General features: G+C 42.8%; 1 protein-coding gene across 3 annotated transcripts in view; it reads left to right on the top strand.

Annotated features, from left to right (window-relative positions):
* The window catches only part of ankrd12 (ankyrin repeat domain 12), a 31,541-nt gene extending 10,799 nt beyond the window's left edge, over positions 1-20,742 (top strand). Inside the window, exons 2-14 of one of the 3 annotated variants that reach the window (XR_009241507.1) lie at positions 3,999-4,112; positions 6,699-6,849; positions 8,196-8,267; positions 8,667-8,807; positions 9,728-9,931; positions 10,098-10,240; positions 10,359-10,506; positions 10,795-15,215; positions 16,710-16,808; positions 17,088-17,231; positions 17,697-17,792; positions 19,530-19,789; positions 19,874-20,742. Coding sequence is in view for 2 of the 3 variants with exons in the window: in XM_058641499.1 (XP_058497482.1) it covers positions 4,053-4,112; positions 6,699-6,849; positions 8,196-8,267; positions 8,667-8,807; positions 9,728-9,931; positions 10,098-10,240; positions 10,359-10,506; positions 10,795-15,215; positions 16,710-16,808; positions 17,088-17,231; positions 17,697-17,792; positions 19,530-19,715 (5,865 nt within the window). In the remaining variant the exon portion in view is untranslated. Of the gene's footprint in view, positions 1-3,998; positions 4,113-6,698; positions 6,850-8,195; positions 8,268-8,666; positions 8,808-9,727; positions 9,932-10,097; positions 10,241-10,358; positions 10,507-10,794; positions 15,216-16,709; positions 16,809-17,087; positions 17,232-17,696; positions 17,793-19,529 lie in introns of all 3 variants that reach the window. The other 2 variants (XM_058641499.1, XM_058641511.1) reach the window with 2 other exon arrangements.
* Positions 20,743-20,814: the final 72 nt, after the last annotated feature.

The raw sequence follows: 20,814 nt of genomic DNA, 5'->3' as shown, positions 1-20,814 counted from the left end.
AACATTTAACACTATATTCTGTCCATATTCTATCACCTTGCTAGCAGCTGTGCCACAATCCTCTGCTCTTCACTACATTCATTTCTCTCTCCTGTCCCCACTGCTCAAAAACAAGCTCCAAGAGGGAACACCACTTTAGCAACTAGGGCTGCAACTGCCAGTGTTGTCTGTTACGCCATCACACAGCATTATCACACTGTGGACCTGAGTTTTATTAGTTTTATATGGAGTGAGGCATCTCACATTCTGGGAGTCCCCCATTCAGTAAACTTCTAAGAGTAAAGCAACTGTCCTCACCAACTGTTTTTTTCTAATTTATTGAAGCTTTTTTATTTATCTTTTGCAGTAGTACAACGGCAGCAAAGTTTAATCAAAAGTATTTTTTATTATCTATTGTGATGTATTGTTAGTTGGCACATACCCAAAACAACCTCAAGGTAAATTGAAAAGCTGTTAGCTAAAGAGAGACGTTGAGTAATTGTGGGATTTATTATCCGATTAGTTAGTTGGTTACAGCCCGAATAGCAACCACTAGCTTGGTTTACTTTTACATTCATCAGTAATTAATCCTGTATTGTATAAAATGAAAAACACCACTTTACTAGACCTTGAATAACACATTTATTATTTTCTATTTTCTTTTATGCATCCATTTAAAGACATTAGTAATGAACATAGCCAGCATATAACAAAGGTAATATACTGAATGGAAGGGGGCTTGTTTTGTGAATGGGAGAATCATTGGCTTGGACTATATTTATCATTCATATTTTTTATCATATTATGATGTGATGTATATACTTGTTGCCAGCAAATAAATAGATGTATAATATAACGGTGCAAACTGGTAGCCAGTTTTTGTGATTATTGTGAAGATGGCTGGCTCGTTCCAGGTTATTGTTGCCTCTTCAGTCTGACTCCTGTGCTCTCGTTTATGAGGCCCTTGCACATGGCTTTGTCCTGGTACTCATTATAGATTCAGAGGAGGAGGAGGAGGAGACAGAGGTCTGGAGTCGATGTGTAGCAGAGAAAGAGACCTCCCCCATCTTTTAGCTCGAGTGCGCACAGCACCACAACCACGTCTTAGCAAATGTAATGAGTGCATTACATTATATTTGAAGAAAAAAATGACCTACATTTGTTATACATTTTCAGATATTCTTGATAAGAATTTGTAATTTGTATTTATGTGCATAACTGTTGCTGCTGCTGGTGGTGGTGGTGGTGGTGGTGGCGGCGGCGTTGCCTCCTTGTCAGGCTTGGCGCTATTATTAGCTCTCCTCCCTCCCGATCCTGTCCTGCATTCACCGGATCAGGTTACCGTACTGTTCATGCTCCTCGTCCATCTTGGCTAAACCACCACCACCATACATCTTCACCCTCCTCTAACATGCATCTCCATACCACCAACCCACCCTTACCCATCAACTCCACCCCCCCAAAACAGCTATACACAACATGGTCCAGGCTGTCCAGCACCGCAGTATTGTTGTCGTTAGTCAGGAACCTGTGGAGTTGAAGTGCAGGAACACCAGGTTATAAATAAACTCAGGGACGTCTACGTCTCATAAAGGACCAGCAGTACGGCCAGCACACTTCACATGGGATTTCACTGACTGAGCTTGACATAGTGCAAGAAGAACTTTTGGAAATTGAACTATATTCTTTTCATTTCCACGTTGTTATCAGGCTTTCTAACCAGTTTATTTAAGTAATTTATCCTTAAATTGTTTTTTGTTTTGTTTTATCTTACACAGTGAACTGAGTATCTATAAACAAGCTGCATGTTAAAGATGGAGAAAACCAGTCATTCTGACAAACTCTGGTGGGTTAGGTAGTTGTGGCTATCACTCTGTTTACTTTATGGGATCCCATGAGTTAATGAGTGTCTTTGAACTTCACTAGTCATCAAGGTAGGGGTTTGAGCTGGACTTGAAAGAGCCCAGGGATAATGGCAGAGCTAAGAGAGGCTTATGCAGCACTGAGCTGCTCATGAAATGCAGTGAATCTGAATGCCAAACTGGCGGGTGCCCAAATACCTCTGTAATTATAGTCACACCCTCGTCTCCTCGTCTCTGGCCCAGATTGGAGTCCTTTCAGTGTTTTTTTTTCTGGTCTGCTCCCGTGCTGTCCATACTGCTTTAAAACCCACTGACACAAGCCTCTTCACACCAGTGTGTGTTCACTGTGGGCTGCTCAATTCTACCTTTCAGCAGGCTGAATGACAATGCTGCTGCACACTGGCTAACTGCTGACTAACCATAGAGCTTGTTGTCACTGGCCTCAGCTGTGCAGCACTGCTGTGTGTTCCTGTCACCACTAGATCAGCAAAGGTTGTAAAGCTATCTGAAGAAACGCAATATTGGATTCATTTGAAAGTTGAGTTGTTTTATTAGGGACGGGCATGAGTCTTGGATTATTTGCTTGAATATAAATAGTTTATCAGTTACTGTCATTATTCATACTGTATTCAAAAACGTGTAAAATGAATGTTTTATCAATGATTGCATTTATAAAAACATACTCCAGTGACTACCTAATTTGTGGCACATCTATTATCAGAAGGTGGCAGCAGTGGCAGCAGCAGCAGCAGCAGCATTTAGTTAGTGGACTCCAAGCTCAACGTGCTGTAGATTCCGTAGAAGTGATGAAATTTATCAGGGTCTTTGTATGCATCCTGTTAGCTGCTACCGTTAACACACTGTGAACCCTGCACCACTTTCACTAGATCTCATGCACTGGTCTTTAGAATATTTGAATATTCGATTTGTGCAGTACCATCGAATATTCTATTAACATAAGTGCTAAAAAATTCTATCCTTATTAATTATGGTGATTTAGTGCTGAAAACAAGTATGAGCTGGAAAGGCAAATTGCATGCGATCCAATATGATTAAATAAGTAATTAGTATGATAGTGTCTGTGTGTGTGTGTGTGTATATATGTATGTATATGTGTGTATATGTGTGTGTGTATATATATATATATGTCAAAGTTCTTTTACTTGGAATTGAATGCATGTTGAGAAATGGGGCTGTCCCATTCATTTTGGCAACTGTTGAAAGTTCTAGTGCGGAACGTGTGTGTGTGAGAGAGTCAGCGGAGCATGCACTTTCAATAATGGACAATAATTTTTGTGAGAAACTTTTATCCATAATGCTGCTGTGTGAAGCTGTTTTGTTTACTTTGTTGTGTTTGTATTAATTTTGCTCAATGAAGAAAATGAACATCTACGTCTTCCGTGACATGAAAAGCATGACAAATATGTTAATTTTGCTACAGAAGAGACAAAAAAGAAAGTTCATATACATTGAACTAACCCTAACCCTTCTGATTTATCCAGCTTTCGTGCTGGAATTTATGATATTCAAATAGTTAATAAGGATTTTTGCTAGAAATGCCCGCTCTAATTTGCTAGGCCAAGGGGATGCTACGTCAGATGATATTAAGAGTGTGTAACTGACATGTTCTCTTCAGGCACCTGTTCCTGAGTGTCATTACACTACAGGCTTCTGCTGTGCCCTCATTGATGCTGCTCTGTGTTACTACGCTGACACTAACCATGCAGAGGGAAGCGTGGTTATGTTGATGAGTAGGCCAGTGTGACACCATACAGGAACTTCAGAGCCCCTAAAGCTCTGATCTTGCCTTGGGTTGTTGTGTCCTGCCTTATATTTGGTATTTTGGCTACGTCAAATGGAATTTTCAGTAAAATCCCCTCATTACTGATCTACTCAATTTACAGCCTGAAAGGCTGAGTTAACACTTCATAGTAGTATACACAGTCATTCCACTCTGGGGTGAAGTGACATTTCTTTACTCTATGACTCAGACATTTTTAGAAAATCTCGCCCGTAAACAGCCTGAAGGACTGACATTTAATTGTGCTTGTATTTAAAGATGTCTTTCCAGTGTCTGTTTTCTGTTTTCTACCATGTTTAAAAAAAAATATTGTGCCCTTCATCCACTCATGACTGTTGTGTTGTCTCTGTGACCAGGTGCATGATGACCCAACTGTGCTGTAGCTGTTACAGCTAGTCAGGAGCCGCACCATGGCCAAACCTGGGAGCGACAGAGATGGAGCCATGGTGGAGAAGCAGGCGGGGAAGAAGGTATGAGAACACCGAAATGTCAAGGCTCACATCGTGTATGTATTTAATGTATTTAAAAATACAAATTATATCAACATGTACAATGATACGCAGAGATTTATTGACCCACACAGTCTTGATAAGATAGCTTTCCCATGTGTTTTTAGAAGCCTTAAGGGACTGTCCACATGAAAACGAGTCTAGGTGAATCGCAATGATGCCATAATCCCACCTCTCTCTCACTGTCGTCCTCTTTTTCATAGTCGTCATCCTCTTGTGTTAGGTAGATAGACTTATGGCAGACATTGTGACATTGTTGTATAATTAGGTTTATTTAAGATGTTGTTGACATGTGTGTTCTTCAACTTAAAGAAATATGGGCTCAGGCATCATTGAAGCATCAACACCATTATAAAAGTATTGGTTTAGCAACTGTATCTGTATCTTGCTCCGCCCTGATGTGAGGAACAACTGGTCATACTACACTAGTGTTCATTGCTGTCATTGTCTTTTTTGGTGCAAAATGCAGCACCACAAATATTTACTTACGATGCACTGTGTTTGGCTTGCAATGAAATAACATGCGTTTTTAAACCACCCACATTGTTGGACAATAATCCCTTTATCTATAAATGAGAAAGACATTTTGCATCTGCTGTTACTTTCAAGGCAGAAGCTCCTCACAACCTCACTACCAGTCTCACAGCTGTGCACAGCTGGCACACTTCACCGAGATCAAAGACGCACCACACTGCTGATTTGTATTTTTATTTTTTTCCCCTTCTTGGTGAAATGTATTTTCTTGCACTCACTGAAAAGCGTTGTCTGCACATGAGAGTGCTACAAACCAGACAGTGGAACTGTAAGACTTTGTAGTGGAAACACCACAGAATGAACAGCAATTCCGTATGTTGGAGCTCAGCTGTGTTGTTGAGAGTGCTGTCACTTATGGCACTTATGACTGCCCCAACATTTAGCCATGTAGCCATTAGACTGTGAGAGTCATAGTGTTGACTAATGTTGGGCCAGTACACGTGTGAAACTTTAGGTACCTCACAATTCGAGTATGATTCTAAAGCGGATATATAATTACAAAAAAAGTGTACAAACAGATCACCAACATTAAAGTTAAGGCGGCTCTGAAAGCGTTTTGCATCTCGTGCATCTGCCCAACATCATAACGCATGATTTCCGAAAATATACTATATACCATGCTATAATATACTACGTTGATATCAGCGCGAATATTGAGATGTCTCATGTCCTCACACAGAGACACTGAAGATAGGAGCTCAGCTTCGCGGCTGAGGCACAGACAGATCGCTGCCGTTGTTGTGGGCGAGTGCGTCTGCAGTTATAAAACCAATCAATGATTATTAGACTAAAACATTGAAATATGCTAATTCTGATATGATCATGTACTCAAAACAGATGGAGCAACATAACGAAGACAAGTTATCTTAGCGTGTTTATATGATATGTTTGTAGTCGAGCTGTGATATGAAAACTGTTGCTGTCAAACTTTGTATTTGACTTTTTTAATCACCATCTGTTTTTGTAAAACGCTGCCACACTGTGACGTCTGTGACGTGTTAGAGGACGACTGACTGTAGCTCAACATAAAATAAAACCACCGACATACTTTAATCTTTCTGTCTCTTGTGGGTTAGGCTAATCCAAAATACTGAAAACAAGGGGGTGTTCTCTGCAGACACGCTGTTACCTGTGAAACAGGGGTGCTCTGAAAACACCCCCTTTAGCACTTGGTACATTCCTCCAGATGAAATTAAATTAACCAAAGACTGTATGAAATTAACACGGAAGAAAGTCGACTTAACAGAATCTGAGTGGAACCAGAACGTATGGACTCATAAATGGACCAGTCCACCGGGACTTTACAGGCGTAGATCCATAATGATTTGCTTAATGTTTCTGTGGTTAACAGCGTCACAAGCCGTTTGTTTATCTTGCACCTCTGGTTGCTGACATGTTGCTGCTCATGTTGGTTGTGTTGCTGACGTATTTACATTTTTTTGTCCAGTTCACTTCTTCCCGGCGTTGTTTAACCACTTCATTGGTTAAGGTGTATTGCATGTAATGACGCAGTGGCAAACACTTTGGGTGTCTGTACTGTAAACACTGAGTTGATTCAGTGTTAAAACGCTACGTTTTTCTTGATTTATTCCCTGATTATGCCGGTTTCATAATCGTTGAAGAGAGAACCGTGATGCATTGGACAAAGGATCATTTCTCCCTCTGTTAAGCATGTTAAGGGCAGATTGTGTTCCAAGCTAAGTAAGTAGTGTTGGTTCACGGGCCGCAGGAGAGAAAAAATCAAGTGCCAAGACTTAAGCTTATGATTTTTATGTTGGGAATAATATTTCAGTGAGTCATACTGACAAACCTGCTGTCTGCATGAAAAAATAGAGACACAACACACCCTGTAGTGTGATGATGTGCACTTTGTGTTATATTCTAGCAAGCTTAACTCATCACTGAAATGCTATTGTGCCGGTTATCAGCCTCACTCTGTTCAGTCAACGTTCTCTTAAATATGGTCGCATCTTGGCAGTGTTTCATGTCTCATTCCTTTTCTTTCTCTAACAGAGCAAAGACAAGTTGTCGCCTTTCACCAAAACTCCAAAGCTGGACCGGAGTGAGTTGCTGGGGAAGGAGGGCAAAACCAAGTCTTCCATGAAGCGCAAGCTGTCCTTCACTGCCAGTCCACCCCGGACAGAGGAGCGAGACTCAGACACCGGTAAAGACCGTTACTGCTCTTCTTTCTCCTCCTCCTCCTCCTCCTCCTCCTCCTCCCTGAACAGTCATGCTGCTGGCTCGCTGCCATGATGCTCACTGCCCCCTGGTGGTGTGTTGTTGAATCATCTCTGTGGGAACTGTTCTTAGCTCAAAGGATTTATTATCATGCAATTTTAAGGTTTTTATGAGATTTAGGAAAAATGCAAACAAAAACTATACAGTTGAAGAATAATAGCTAACTGGAGTTGTGTGTGTGGGTGTGTGCGTGCACAATTTTTTCACAACAAAAATGCCGTTTAAAACTAGTAAATAGCTTCGTACAAACTTTTAAAAATCCAGAACATAAATGTTAGGCACTGTTCATATTATGGAGTTCCTTCCATTTGAGTAGTGAATATTTGGATACTATCTCTGTATTAGTGTGTCGTGTTTGATACAGCTTACTCCTTAAGTTCAAACAGTATTTCCCGTTAATTACCAAGACTAAACATTTAGTGAGTCATGCTGACAAACCCTTGACACTATTCATATTATGAAGTTCTTGCCTTTGCAGTAGAGTAGTAAATATTTGGATGGTATCTCAAGCTTTAAATCTGTAGCAATATAAATGATATCGCAATATATGTAAAACAAAGTGTAATTAGATATAACTTATTTTTACAAATTCTAAAAACAAGAGGTTCCTCTTAATTAACAAGACTGTTTGATAAGCTAATATCTACAGTATTACATTCTTTTATTATGGGAATGTTTTTCTTGGTTATGTGTCAAAAGGCACTGAGACACCAGTAAAGATATGTGAGTTTGTATCAGATGTGTTGAGACAGTTGTGATGTTAACTGCTCTGCTAATCACATTGGAAACACTGTGTCGACCTCTTTCACTCATGTAAATAGATTATTATGTTTAAGTGTATGTTTGGATCAAACTTTAGGCCTAAAATAGTTGATTCAGCCATAATTACAGTAAGTGATGTATGGTTATGCATTTGACTCACTTGTATTTGCCTTCAGTGATTTTCATTGTGTGGTCCTGGGTTGTTGAAACAGTCCTACTGGGTATAATTTATGTTGCACATATGCTATAAAGCTAGAATAAAGCTAAACATTAAAAGTACAGACGGGAGCCTCTCAGGTCCTGTGCTGAGCACTGACCACCGTCTCTAACCTGGATCTCCTCTGCTGTCATAATCTGTGCCGAGTAAAAGAGTCTGCCTCTGTTCCTGTCTGTGTTTGACTACGTGTTTTGGAGGGTGAGGGGGAGAGTGAGCGTTAATGCAGTGCTTTCCCCACCCTTCCACCCCCACCTCTCTCCCCCCTTCCCCATCCTCTCTGCTTTGCACTGTAGATGACTCAGACCCAGGCCAGTCGAGTGAGACCTGGGGAGAGAGATTAGTGCCGCCCTGCAGGATATACGCAGGTAATCGCTGCGGCCTGAACAACCCCCCACCACCACCACCACCACCTCCGTGTCGTCCTCACTCCGAGGCCTGTCACCCACTGTGCACTACTCTGCTGCTGTAAACACACGCATGCATGTGTGTGTGTTCTGGCCATGTTTCTGCACCTGTTGAAGCTCACGCATGTCTTTGTTTGGACACGTTGGGTGGATGGGTGGATGGCTGGTGGCTGGCTTCAGAGAATGCTATCTTCTTTGTCCCCAAACCTCATGCTTTGTCATCTGTTTCTCTGCGTGCTCTACAGATACAAAGGGGAGGAGGAAATCAATGTCACCGCCAATATTTCAGTGCTGTTACGAGTGGACATGACAATGCTCTGATGGACTCTGAATGAAAACCTTTTCTTGTTTCTGTTGCAGATAAAGATGGACCAGACAAGAAGAAGGTGAAGAAGGAGGCAGGGGGCAAGAAGTCCCAGGCTCCCAACCTTTTGTTTGGTTATCCTCTGTCAGAGCGCAAACAGATGGCTCTCCTCATGCAGATGACTGCCAACAGTCCAGGTTTGTGTGCTTCAGTGTGACTCAGTTAGAGTCTGTTAGATGAGTCATGTTTCTTACTCTTAGGGGTTAGGGCAGTATGTAATATCAAATGTTGCTGCTTCACGTCAGTTTTTGTTGTGTTATTATGGTGTTTTTACACCGTCTGTACTGTTTTTAAAGGGGGATTCATTGGCTCCAATAAGATTTTTGCATATTTCAATGCTGAAGTAACCAGGGGTCTGACTTACAGCTGACTTACGGCAGCTCAGTTCCACATTAGTGTAATATTGGAGTGGGAGGATGACATAAGGAAGTGGCCTCATGTCATGTATGAGGATATTGTTTAATGATTTTGTGCTGTTGCTTGGTGTGGATGGTTGAATGAATGAATGAGGTTGAATATTGAATTAATAAAGAATTAATACAAGTTGGCAATATAACACAGTTTTAATTATGCTACTATGTCAACTGTTACTTGGGACACCAACAGCACTAACAACACTTAATCATGATAAGCTGCGGTTTTACTTGTGGCTGCTGACGTCTCCTTGAATGTTTTACTGGCGTTTCATAGGAAAAAAAAATACTAATTCTAATTAAATTAGCAAACGCACCATTCTGTGATAATGAGTTTTACATCTACATTTCACTCTTCCTTATTATGCACATAAAACACACAAACCAGGCGCCTGAGTCTGAGAATATGAACCAACAACCCTCCGTTTACAAACCCAGCCCCTTTTCTTTCACTTGGCCCCAGAATGGCCCAATAACTCTTTATCCCCACGTAGAGGACATGTCAGATATTAAACTGATACAACAAAATGGCTGCCTTTTTTTCTGTCTGGTGCGGGTTTTTTCAACATGTGAGCTTTCAGCATTAATTAAGTGCTACCCCCCACCACCCCCCCACCACGATCTCTCTCTCTCTCTCTGTTCAGACTCTACACCCAGTCACCCGTCTCAAACAACTCCTGTGCAGAAGAAAGTCCCCAACAGTGCTTCATCCAGACAAAAAGACAAGATCAACAAGAGGAATGAGCGAGGGGAAACGCCCCTTCACATGGCAGCCATCCGGGGAGACGCCAAACAAGTCAAAGAGCTCATTAGCCTCGGCGCTGATGTCAACGTCAAAGACTTTGCAGGTACAGTGTCCTGGGATGGGATTCTTTCACAGCTGCAGTCGATGACAGCAAAGCTGACTAACAACCACTGATTCCATGTCTTACACCGGTGTGCACATTACTGCGTTATCTGTGTCTTTATAAAACAAATGGCTGGTAACAGGCTACTGTTTTCTGCTCTCACTAGGTTGGACTCCTCTCCACGAAGCCTGTAATCTTGGTTATTTTGACGTGGCCAAAGTCTTAATAGCAGCTGGTGCAGAGGTGAACACGCAGGGTTTGGATGACGACACACCACTTCATGACGCTTCCAGCAGCGGACACAAAGACGTAAGAGCTCGTCATGCCATAGTCAATTTAAGATCTCTGATTAAGACTTTTTAACAGTTTGAATTGAGTGTTCTTTTATGAACATCATGTCGTCTTAACTATTTAATGTTTTGTGTAGATTGTAAAGCTCCTACTGCGTCACGGTGGAAATGCTTTCCAGGCCAACAAGCGTGGGGAGCGCCCGGTGGACGTGGCAGACTCCCAGGAGCTGGAGCAGCTACTGAAGGGAGAGCTTCCACTGTCGGACCAAGATGACAGCTCTTCAGGTTTGCAGAAATACTGCAGTGTTGGGCTTGACCCTCTTATTTCTAGATACATATAAGAATCCTGTGTAGCAGCATGTGCACTTTATTTCAGTAAACAGCCACCAGATGGAGTTGTAAAATTAAATGTCAGCAATGAATTAAGGGGTTTTACCTAAGAGATTTCTATGCTGCCTTAAGTTTTTCATTTTTTTAATGTGACAGTAAATAAACTCAATCATTATCTAGGATGATATTAAACACCGGTTTCTGAGCATGAAAGTAATAAAGTAAGTCTTCTCCTCCTCACAGAGTCTGAAGACCCACCGTCGGTTAATCCATCGAGTGTGGATGACAACATGGAAGACTCTGACACTGAAAAGGACTCGGATGGCAAACTGGTCATGAAGGCGTCATCATCTGTGCCGGGGCTGGATGAATACGAGTTCAAAGACGAGGAAGAGGAGGAGGATCTCAGTAAAGCCCTGAACGACAGACACATCCTGCGGCGGGAACTCAGGCAGCGGGAGAAGGAGGACAGAGATATGAATCACGTGGCGGGAAAGCAGAGTGGCAAGGGGGATTCCTCCTCCAAGCCCAAAAAGCAAAAAACTTCTCGAGTCCACTGCAGTTCAGATACCTCCAGTGATGAAATGGAAAGCCTTTCAGAGAAAAGGAACTCGCCCACCTGCTCTCAGAACTTGGAGAGCCTCAAAGTGGACACAAGATCTAAGAAGGACAATTTTGAGCAAAAAGACAAGGGTAAAGTGAAGAGGAAGAGTAAGAGCCAGAATAAAAACAAGGAAAATCAAGAGGATGGTAAAGAGAATAGCAAAACGCTAGTCCTCTCTTTAGCAGCTGTGTCTGAGAGCACAGAAAAGGGTCGCGAGGAGGACTCCTTCAAGATGTCTTTCAGTCCCAAAGACGACTCGTCGGTTCACCTCTTTCATTTGTCGTCCATTAAATCTCCTAAATTGATTCACACCCTGACGGATAAACAGACACCACTCAAACAAGAGAATACCAAGATGTGTGTTTCCATCAGTGACAGTTCATGTCCGGTAGACGGCGTCAAATACAACCACTACACAGATGCAGACTACTGCACTGAAGGCTCCAGCACTAAAGGGTGTAAGCATAAGGAAAAGAGCAAACATCAACAGAAGGAGTCCAGTGTAGAAGGGGATGACGGCCATTTGAGCCCATACAAAGATGGCAGCATAGGAAACAGTATAGACAGCACTGAAGGTGCCCTACGCAAGATGGACGTGGACGGCAAGGTGGTGAAGAAGCATAAACTTAAACACAAGGAGAAGGACAAACACCGGAGGGAGTATGAGGCAGAGCGAAGCCGCCACAAGCAGAAGGAGGCCAGGAAAGACGGCCACAGGAATTTGGAGTTTGACAGAGAGTTCTGGAAAGAGAATTTTTTCAAAAGTGATGAGACAGACGAGCCTCTGCCAGTGAAGAAGGAAGGTGAAGACACCAGCTCACTTCAGAAGACCTCTGATTCCTCTCCAGTCAAAGATGAGAGAAATGCAAAGGAGAAACATTCCAGTAGCAAAGAAAAGCGACAAAGAGAAGAGCGAGAAAAAGACAAAGCCGTGAAGAAAGAGCGCAAGGAGGCTGCTGGTAAAGAGGACAAGTTAAAGGATTCAAAACTGAGTGAGCGTGACAAGAGGGTGGACTGCCACGGCTCAGGGCGGATTCCTGAGGAGTCACTGCAGAGCAACAGCATGAAAGAGGAGACGGAAGAGAAACCCATATGTGGGATCACAGCTGATCAAGAACAGCTGGAGCCCTCTGAAAAAAGCTCACGTGAAAAAACTGACAAGAGGCTCCCAGGAAAGGAGAAGGATTGTGATAAAATGGAAAAAAGGCATCCCGACAAGGAAAAAAAGGTTAAAATGGAGCACCCTGACAAAGCTGAACCACAGAATGCAGTGGATCGTTGGAAGGATAAAGAAAGAGCAGGAGCAATGTCTTCCCACTCACCTGCAGATAAAAACTACAAAGAGAATGAAAAGCTGAAATCGTTATCAACAACAAAAAGACATGACGACAGCCGGAAAAGTAAAGATAAGTTGGACAAAAGGTCTGACAGGGAGAGGCAGGACAGGGAGCATAGTGTTGGTGATCACAGAGAAAAGGATCGCGCAAACTCTGATAGGAAAACTAAACCTCTGGACAAGACGCCGGATCATAAATCCGATCGCTCCAAAGAGAAGGACTGTGACAGGAAGAGGAGAGATAAAATCAAAGATGGAGCTCTTCCTTCAAGCTCCAATTTGAAGTTACTTTTAGAAGAGAAGAAGAGCTACCTGTCTGAGAGCAAGTCCTTATCCACAAAATCAAAGGAGGAGGTCGTGAGAACGCCAGAGAAGGATCGAGACCGGAGAGACCGTGACAGAGACTTGGACAGACACAAAGATAAAGACAGACATAAAGACCGCTCCCAGCAAGCAAAGATGAACAAAATCAAACCCAGTGAGATGGATGCAGATAAGGCCAAGTCAAAAGCCTTGCCAGCAACACGAGACACCAAACCAAAACAAAAAAGGCTAGAGAATGACGACTTGATGCAGACCAGCTTTGAGCGCATGCTAAGCTTAAAGGACCAGGAAATAGAGCAGTGGCACCGGAAACATCTGGAGAAAATCAAACAGAAAGAGCGGGAAAGGCAAAAACTGCGACCTCTGGCAGACCTAGGGAAGTCCAAGCCTAAAGACAGAACTAAGGTCGACCTGTGTTTGAGTAAAGAGCTGATGCGCTCAAAAAGCTCAGAAGCCTCTGATGTTCACAGAGGAGATAAACCCCTGAAGGACGGCGCCAGTCCCAGAGCGGTGTCACTCGATGGAAAGAGTCTGCCCTCGATCAGCGCAAAGGTCATGTCAGCAGTGGAAAACTGTCTGACCAGATCGCCCAGACCAGAGGGCGAACGCTGTGGCCTCATGTCCAGGTCTGTGTCCTTAGTCTCTGTTGCTAGCTCAGAAGATTACTGTCAGACTACAACACTAACACCCAGACATGTTGAATATGACTCTGACATGAATCAGGAAGCCTCCGCGTTCCTTCAGTCTTCCCTCGTCATTCAGGCCACCAGATCGCCATCTGTTCACGATAAAGATTCCAACAGTCTTCCAGATGTGTCGCAAAGTAATCGGACACTGCCATCCAGTAGACATGAGTCTCCCTACCTCAGGGCCATTTTGGACGATGATGCCATCTCATCGGCTGACGGGAAACTGGCAGAAAATCTGCCAAAATCCAGTCTACCCAGCGAGGAGCTGAGAACAAGGGAGACCTCTGCAGATACAGAAGAGAGCCTCACTAGTCAACAAAACATGAGTTCAGTGGCTGATCCACTGATGGAGAGAGAAGGGGACTCACCTGACTGCTTAATACCAACAGTGACAAACAAAGATCCTCTGAATAAAAATGTAACTTCACAGTCCAGCATCTCGCAGTGTACTGGCTCTCAACCCGGCTCAACAGAGCAGAAAGCTCTTCCGTCTTCTGAACCTTCCATAATGAAAGATGTCCAGTGTGTGGCAGAAACTTTGCAGGGAGAATGTAGCAGTAAGGACTCTGACCAGTCGTCAGTGCCCACAGCCTCTGCATCTGCTGAACCGTCAGCGCTCACCAACACAAAAACCTTCCAGCAGAGGGAACTGCTTCCATCCTCTGGTGTGGAGAGCATCATTAGCCAGCAACAAACAGAAACTGGCACCATGCAGGTTTCTGACCCCAAAGACAGAGTTCTTGAGAACACTGATGAACCAGAACCAGAGGGCATGGAAATCGTTCCTGAAATTCTCAAAACAGAAGTGATAGAAAGTCCTGTACCGTCCACCAGCTGTCACATTCCGAGCTCCACTGAAGGGGAGTCTTTATCAGGTTTTAGTGGAGCTAACACTGAGTCCAAATGCCCTCAAGAAGATTTGTGTGTAAATACCCATGACTGTAAGAATTTGAAACCTTCCAGTGACACTGCAAACTCTTGTCTCGATGTTGAGATGGAGAAAAAAGTCAGCATGTCCTGTGCGAGTCCTGAACCCATGGAGGAAGAGACGACCGATGTCCCACAGAGCTTGGACAGTAACAACACTGCTGCTGCATCTGTTACAACAGAAGGCTCACCAGTTGAGGGCAGTGGGGCTACTGAGGGGTCATCTGAATCAAAAGCAGAGTGCTCCTCTGAGGCAATGGAGGTGACGTCTGCTGATGACCAACCTGAATCATCATCAGCCGGAGATGAGCTGAGTCAAACCTCTGTCCAGCCAGGATCCCAGACTGACATTAGTACTAACACCTCGAGGAGCTCGTCCCCACAGTCTGGAGACCGTGAATCCGACTCTTCAGGTGCCAAGATCAGGGTGCGCTCTTCAGACGAGGATGCGGACCTTCATGTTCCCCACCCACGCAAGAGGAAGATGCCCAAGGTGTTGAACTACCAGTTGTGTTCAGCGACTCAGCAGGAGAAGGAGCGGGGCCAACAACAGTCTCTGGCTGCGATAGTGGACTCTATAAAGCTGGAGGAAATCGAACCCTACCAGACCGAGAGAGCCAACCCTTACTATGAGTTCCTCCACATTCGAAAGAAGATCGAGGAGAAGCGTAAAGTGTTGTGCAGTGTCGCCCCCCAACCACCACAGTATTATGATGAATATGTGACCTTCAACGGATCCTACCTCCTCGATGGGAACCCTCTCAGCAAGCTCTGTATACCAATGGTGAGTTGCATCACATCTTTTTTGATTTTGGTCGAGTTTTGACTCGAGGTTCTGTGGAGGCTACGCTAACGCTAGCAACCGGCATCATCCGTGTGTGTTGTGTTTCTACTCGTAGCTTTGCACTCACTTATTTTGGAATCACAATGAAACCAGTTGAACGGACTGAATGTAACTGTATTCAAAGTTAGTTGTGTTAAAGGTCAAAACAAAAACTAATGTGTTGTTAATTCAAAATAATGTCTTTTGGAAAACAACATTTGTTTTTAGCTTGTGTTTCATTTTTAGCGCACACCATACACAAACACATTTCTTATCTAATGATGGTTATAGCTACATGGTAACATTCATTTGTATCTTGAACCAAAGTTCTGCTGTATATAATAAGATATGCAGGCCAGAAAGATTAGCACAATAAAAATGATCAGGTTATCAATGAATATTGTGACAAATGACAAATAAATAATATATAGATAAACTAAACTAGGGCTGGGCGATGTGGGATATCGATCTATCACAATATAAATCAAATCAGTATTTCTGTAAGGCTGTCTCATATGACGTATAAATAATATCTGGATAGTTTTAGGCTATATCCCAATATATGAGCTTTATGTTTTGAGTCACTATACACTGCCTTTTACTGTTAAAGTACTTCCTGCGGAAGCGCTGGGATGCATCTTCTGTGATGTTGTTTCGGGTTTGTTAGAACATCAATTATTCTGGGGTCAACAGGTTGTGTCGGGTTTGTTACCCTCGCCCAAGTGACCCAGCAGGGGCTGATCTGGGCTTCCCTCTTCAGCCAGAGCCACTTTGCAGCGTCACTGATAAATTTGACAGCCCTCCCACTATCCCTAACTTGGTCAGGACTCTGCAGAGAGACTGGCCTGCAGAGCCCCGACATCCCACTGTTCCCGCCCAGCCTCCTGCACTCCTCCGTCAGCTCCTTTGTGCTCTTGAGCTTCCTCCAGGCTCTCTTCCCACAGTAGAGTGAGTCCCACCATGATCACCTGGTTGGTGGAAACAAAAACTGTTTTGTCAATTCCATTTATTCAATATAATAAATGATTATTATCAATGCCACAGCCTTTAAAGCCGGTAAAGGTCATCACAGATAACTATATGACCACCTGTCTGGTCTCATGTCATGATATAATAACTAAACATCGAACAGCCCTAATGTAAACCCTTCATTAATCTGAGGCAAAGCATTCAAGGCCATTCTAAGTGTTGTACCGTAAACTGTGTGTGTGATGCAGAAACATATTGATACATAAATGATAGAGATCTATTGTTTTATTGCCTGTCCTTGCATGTAAACTCTAAAACTAAGCAATTACATTTAATGAGATATTTCAAATGGGAATAAAATGCTACTTCGAGTCAAACACACATGCAGGGAAGTTTCCACAGAGAAAAGTAAACACACTGAGTGAATCACTGCGCCCGAGTGTGCTTTAAGTGCTTTGACCCGTTTCTTTCTCCATTGTTGTGCAGATAACTCCGCCTCCTTCATTACCCGAGCAGCTCAAAGAGATGTTCAAACAACAAGAGGTCGTCCGCATGAAACTGAGACTGCAACACAGCATTGAAAGGGTTTGTACTTCCCTGTTATTCTAAAGGCAGCTCCTCCCCCTCGCTTCTGATTATGCGTTTGTTTGTTTTACTGTTTATTGGTGTGTTTTAAACGTTCGCTCCTGTATTGCTCAATTAATATATATTTTTGCACTTTATACTGTTTTTGTGAGCCGCTCTAACAAGTGAATTTCGCCACTGTTGGCTTAATAAAGGTTCATCTAATCTAATCTAATCTCATCAAACTGAGTTTTTACTTTTTCTTTTAAACATTAGTTTAACTTGATGTTGTTTCTGCAGGAAAAACTGATCGTTTCAAACGAGCAGGAAGTCTTACGAGTCCATTATCGAGCTGCGAGAACACTGGCCAATCAGACGCTGCCCTTCAGTGCCTGTACGGTTTTACTGGACGCTGAAGTGTACAACATGCCCCAGGAGGTCCAGGTGGGTGAGACGGGTTACACCACAGATGTCTGTCTGTCTCTCTGTCACAGTCTCACACGACATACATAACTAACTACATCTCACCAGCCACCAAACACTATAGTTTCTTGTGTTTATTCCATTACATTACATTACATTACATTACATGTCATTTAGCAGACGCTTTTATCCAAAGCGACTTACAATGGAATTGAGTACAATCAGTCAGGGGTGGAATCGAACTTGCGACCATGATGTCTTTCGCTTGATGTCTTTCGCACACAGGGTACCAGTCTTAACCAATGAGCCACTCCACCCCGTTTATCTATTATGTCTTATGTCACTGTCCTTGTTTGTCACACTATCTCACAATTTATAAACAACAATAATAATAACGATAAAACGAAAACAACAAAAACAGACCTCACTCAGCTAATTAAAGACACTTGATTGTGTTTGATGAGAACGTTTTATTTGCTTTCACAGAGCGATGATGGTAAAACTTCAGTGAGAGACAGATTCAACGCCCGGCAGTTTATGTCCTGGCTTCAAGACGTGGACGACAAGTTTGATAAACTTAAGGTATGAGCACTGTGTCTTTAGTTTTTACTGTGGTTTAAAGATAATATTTTAAATAATATCTTTTAGATAAAATCGGGAGATTTTTTGCTGTATTTTTTACATGAGTATGTTTGTTTTCAATAACATACATGAAATGAAGTTTTAATTCATTTAACAAACGTCTCTTCATTTATTCAAAAATATAATAGGTTTTACAGATATGGCTGTAAATGTGACACTTGTTCATCAGGGCGCCCCCTAGAGAAAGACAGAAGTATAGAAGTCAGTTTTGGGTTGGATTGTTTCTGGACGAGCGTGATCTCTTGGGGGTGTTTCAGTCTGGTTTTAAAACCCTTCATAACACACAATCAGCGTTGATAAAGGTTTTCAATGACATCGTACTGACCACTGGTTCTGGTGACGTCGTTGTGCTTGTCCTGCTGGACCTGACCGCTGCTTTTGATACAGTCGACCAACGTTTTACTGTTTTGTTTACAGCACCTAGTGGGCATTAGTGGTACTGCACTAGAATGGTTCAGGTCATATCTGGCAGATAGAACTGTGTGTGTAAGGCTCGCTGGTTCTGAATCCTCATCTGCTCCCCTGTCGTGTGGGGTCCCACAGGGCTCAATTTTAGGGCCCCTGCTCTTTTCACTTTACTTTACTTCCCCTGGGTTCAATTCTTAGGAAACACGATATCGCCTTCCACTGTTACGCTGATGACAGCCAGATTTATGTACCTTTAAAGAGGAAGGAGGCCTCATCTATCGATTCACTTCTTGGGTGTCTTGACGAGATCAAAGCGTGGATGGCCCTGAACTTTTTACATTTTAATAAAAAAAAGACAGAAGTAATAGTGTTTGGACTCAATGGCTCCAGTGAGTCCATCCTGTTGACCTTTGACACAGCATGTAAACACAGCATGTAACGCCTACAGTCACAAATCTGGGTTTTAAAATGGACTGTGATTTTAAATTGGACCGTCAGATTGGTGCAGTAGTGAAGTCCTGCTTTTTTTCCACTTAAGAAAGTTGAAAAAGGTAAAAGCTTTTCTCTCAGCCCAGCACTTTGAGACTGTAATCCATGCGTTTATTGCGTCTCGCTTAGATTTCTCTAACGCACTTTATCCTGGAGTCAGTCAGACGTCCCTCTCACGTCTCCAGCTCGTCCAAAATGCTGCGGCACGTCTTCTAACCGGAGCACGTAAGAGTGAACACGTAACGCCTATTTTAGCGTCACTCCACTGGCTGCCTGTGCATTTTAAAAAATCTTTTATTTGTTTTGAAATCCTTAAATGGTCTTGCCCCGCCCTTCCTCTGTGAGCTGCTTCATCCTCACGCTCCTGCCCGGTCTCTGAGGTCAGCTGATCAGTTCACAATCTTCCACAGCATGTTTGACACGCCCCTTCACTGTTAGACACGCCCCTATTAAAACCCATTTTTACTCTTGGGCTTTCGAGTATGAGACGTTGGTTTAGTGTTGTATTTATACTTTCTACAGTATTTTATTGTTTGTTGGTTGATGATGTCATTTTGATATTTTATTTGTCTTATTTATCTCTGATGTACAGCACTTTGTTTCAGCTGTTGTTAAATAAATTTGGACTGGACCGAAAGTCAAATGTCAGGTGAACTCTTAGTCAGTCCCTGTCTTGGCTGCATTTGCACATGTTGTTGTCTTTTTTTTGGAAATAGACAAATATAGATTTAATGAAAAACACGTGGTTGCTTTGTGTTCATTTCCACCCTCTCTCTATAGACTTGTCTTCTGATGAGGCAACAGCACGAGGCGGCGGCTCTGAACGCTGTGCAGCGTCTGGAGTGGCAGCTCAAACTGCAGGAGCTGGACCCGGCCACCTACAAGTCCACCAGCATCTTTGAAATCCCAGAGTTCTACATCCCGCTGGTGGAGGTCAATGACGACTTTGACCTCACCCCGATATGAGCTGTAGGACAGGAGCGAGCCGCAGACACGAGTGAGCAGCAGCCTGCACATTCGAGGACGGGGAAAAGGCAAATGTGAGGCACTTAGAATGTGGCGGCAAAACAAGAGAGCACTTAGATTAAAAGACGATTTTAACTCCAGAACTGTTCTGAGTCCAGACTGACCCGGGTCACCGTGAGGACAAGGGAGCGTGGACTCACCAGATAGAAAGGAGAAAAAAAAAAACAGGGCACCGAGACCAAACGCTGCAGCAGCAGCAGCAGCAGCAGCAGCAGAAGAAGCAGCAGCAGCAGCAGCAGCAGAAGCAGAAGCAGCAGGTTACACAGTTTTCAAAAACAAGTGAGTGTTCATACGTTGTGTACAGATTGTGCTCTTAATTTTTTTTAACTTATTTTATACATAAAAATGTGCATTTGTAAATAACCATGTAATTATTGTTTTAAACTTGTAAAAAAAAACAAAATCCATATTTTGATTGTAAACTGGTTTCGTCTCATGGACCAAAGTTGGTTTTTATATCGCGTGTCCTCTGTCGTCTGTGATGTTCTTGTTGTCGTTAAGCATGTGTTGGCTTTCTCTTGTTTGTTTTTCATTTCTACTCTTTTTCCTCTCGTCTGGAGTCGTCTGCCACAGCTGCTGTTTTTTCACTTTGGCGAGTTAATGCTGCGCATGCTTTTTTTCATGGACGAAATAGTGAGGTTTACTGAAGTTTTCCAGGTTTTTTCTTTTCCTTTTTTTTTTATTCCACCAGTGTGTGACATCCTCTTTGTGGCCCCGCCCCTCACGTCATTGTCCATTGTGTGTCTTGCGCACATTAGAGTCTGTTGTGGCTTCCACGGAGGGAGAAAAAAAAAAAAAAAACAACAACGTACTTTTACAACGTGAGATCACAACAAATCCTATTTTCTCAACATAATGCCTTTTGAATGATAGTTCTAAAAAATGTCTATTTTAATATTTACTTGTTACATGACTTGTATATATTTGTAATATATGACTGAATAAATTTTATTTGTTGTGAAATGAACTCTCCTGATTTTAGCTTCACTTCATTTAAAATGTTAGACACTAATGAGAAAGTGAGTCTGTCCTGTATGTA

Source organism: Solea solea, chromosome 1, assembly GCF_958295425.1.
Source record: "Solea solea chromosome 1, fSolSol10.1, whole genome shotgun sequence".
NCBI classification, from domain to species: domain Eukaryota; kingdom Metazoa; phylum Chordata; class Actinopteri; order Pleuronectiformes; family Soleidae; genus Solea; species Solea solea.
The sequence above is the reverse complement of the archived record's forward strand: the minus strand, read 5'-3'. Positions and strand labels throughout refer to the sequence as shown.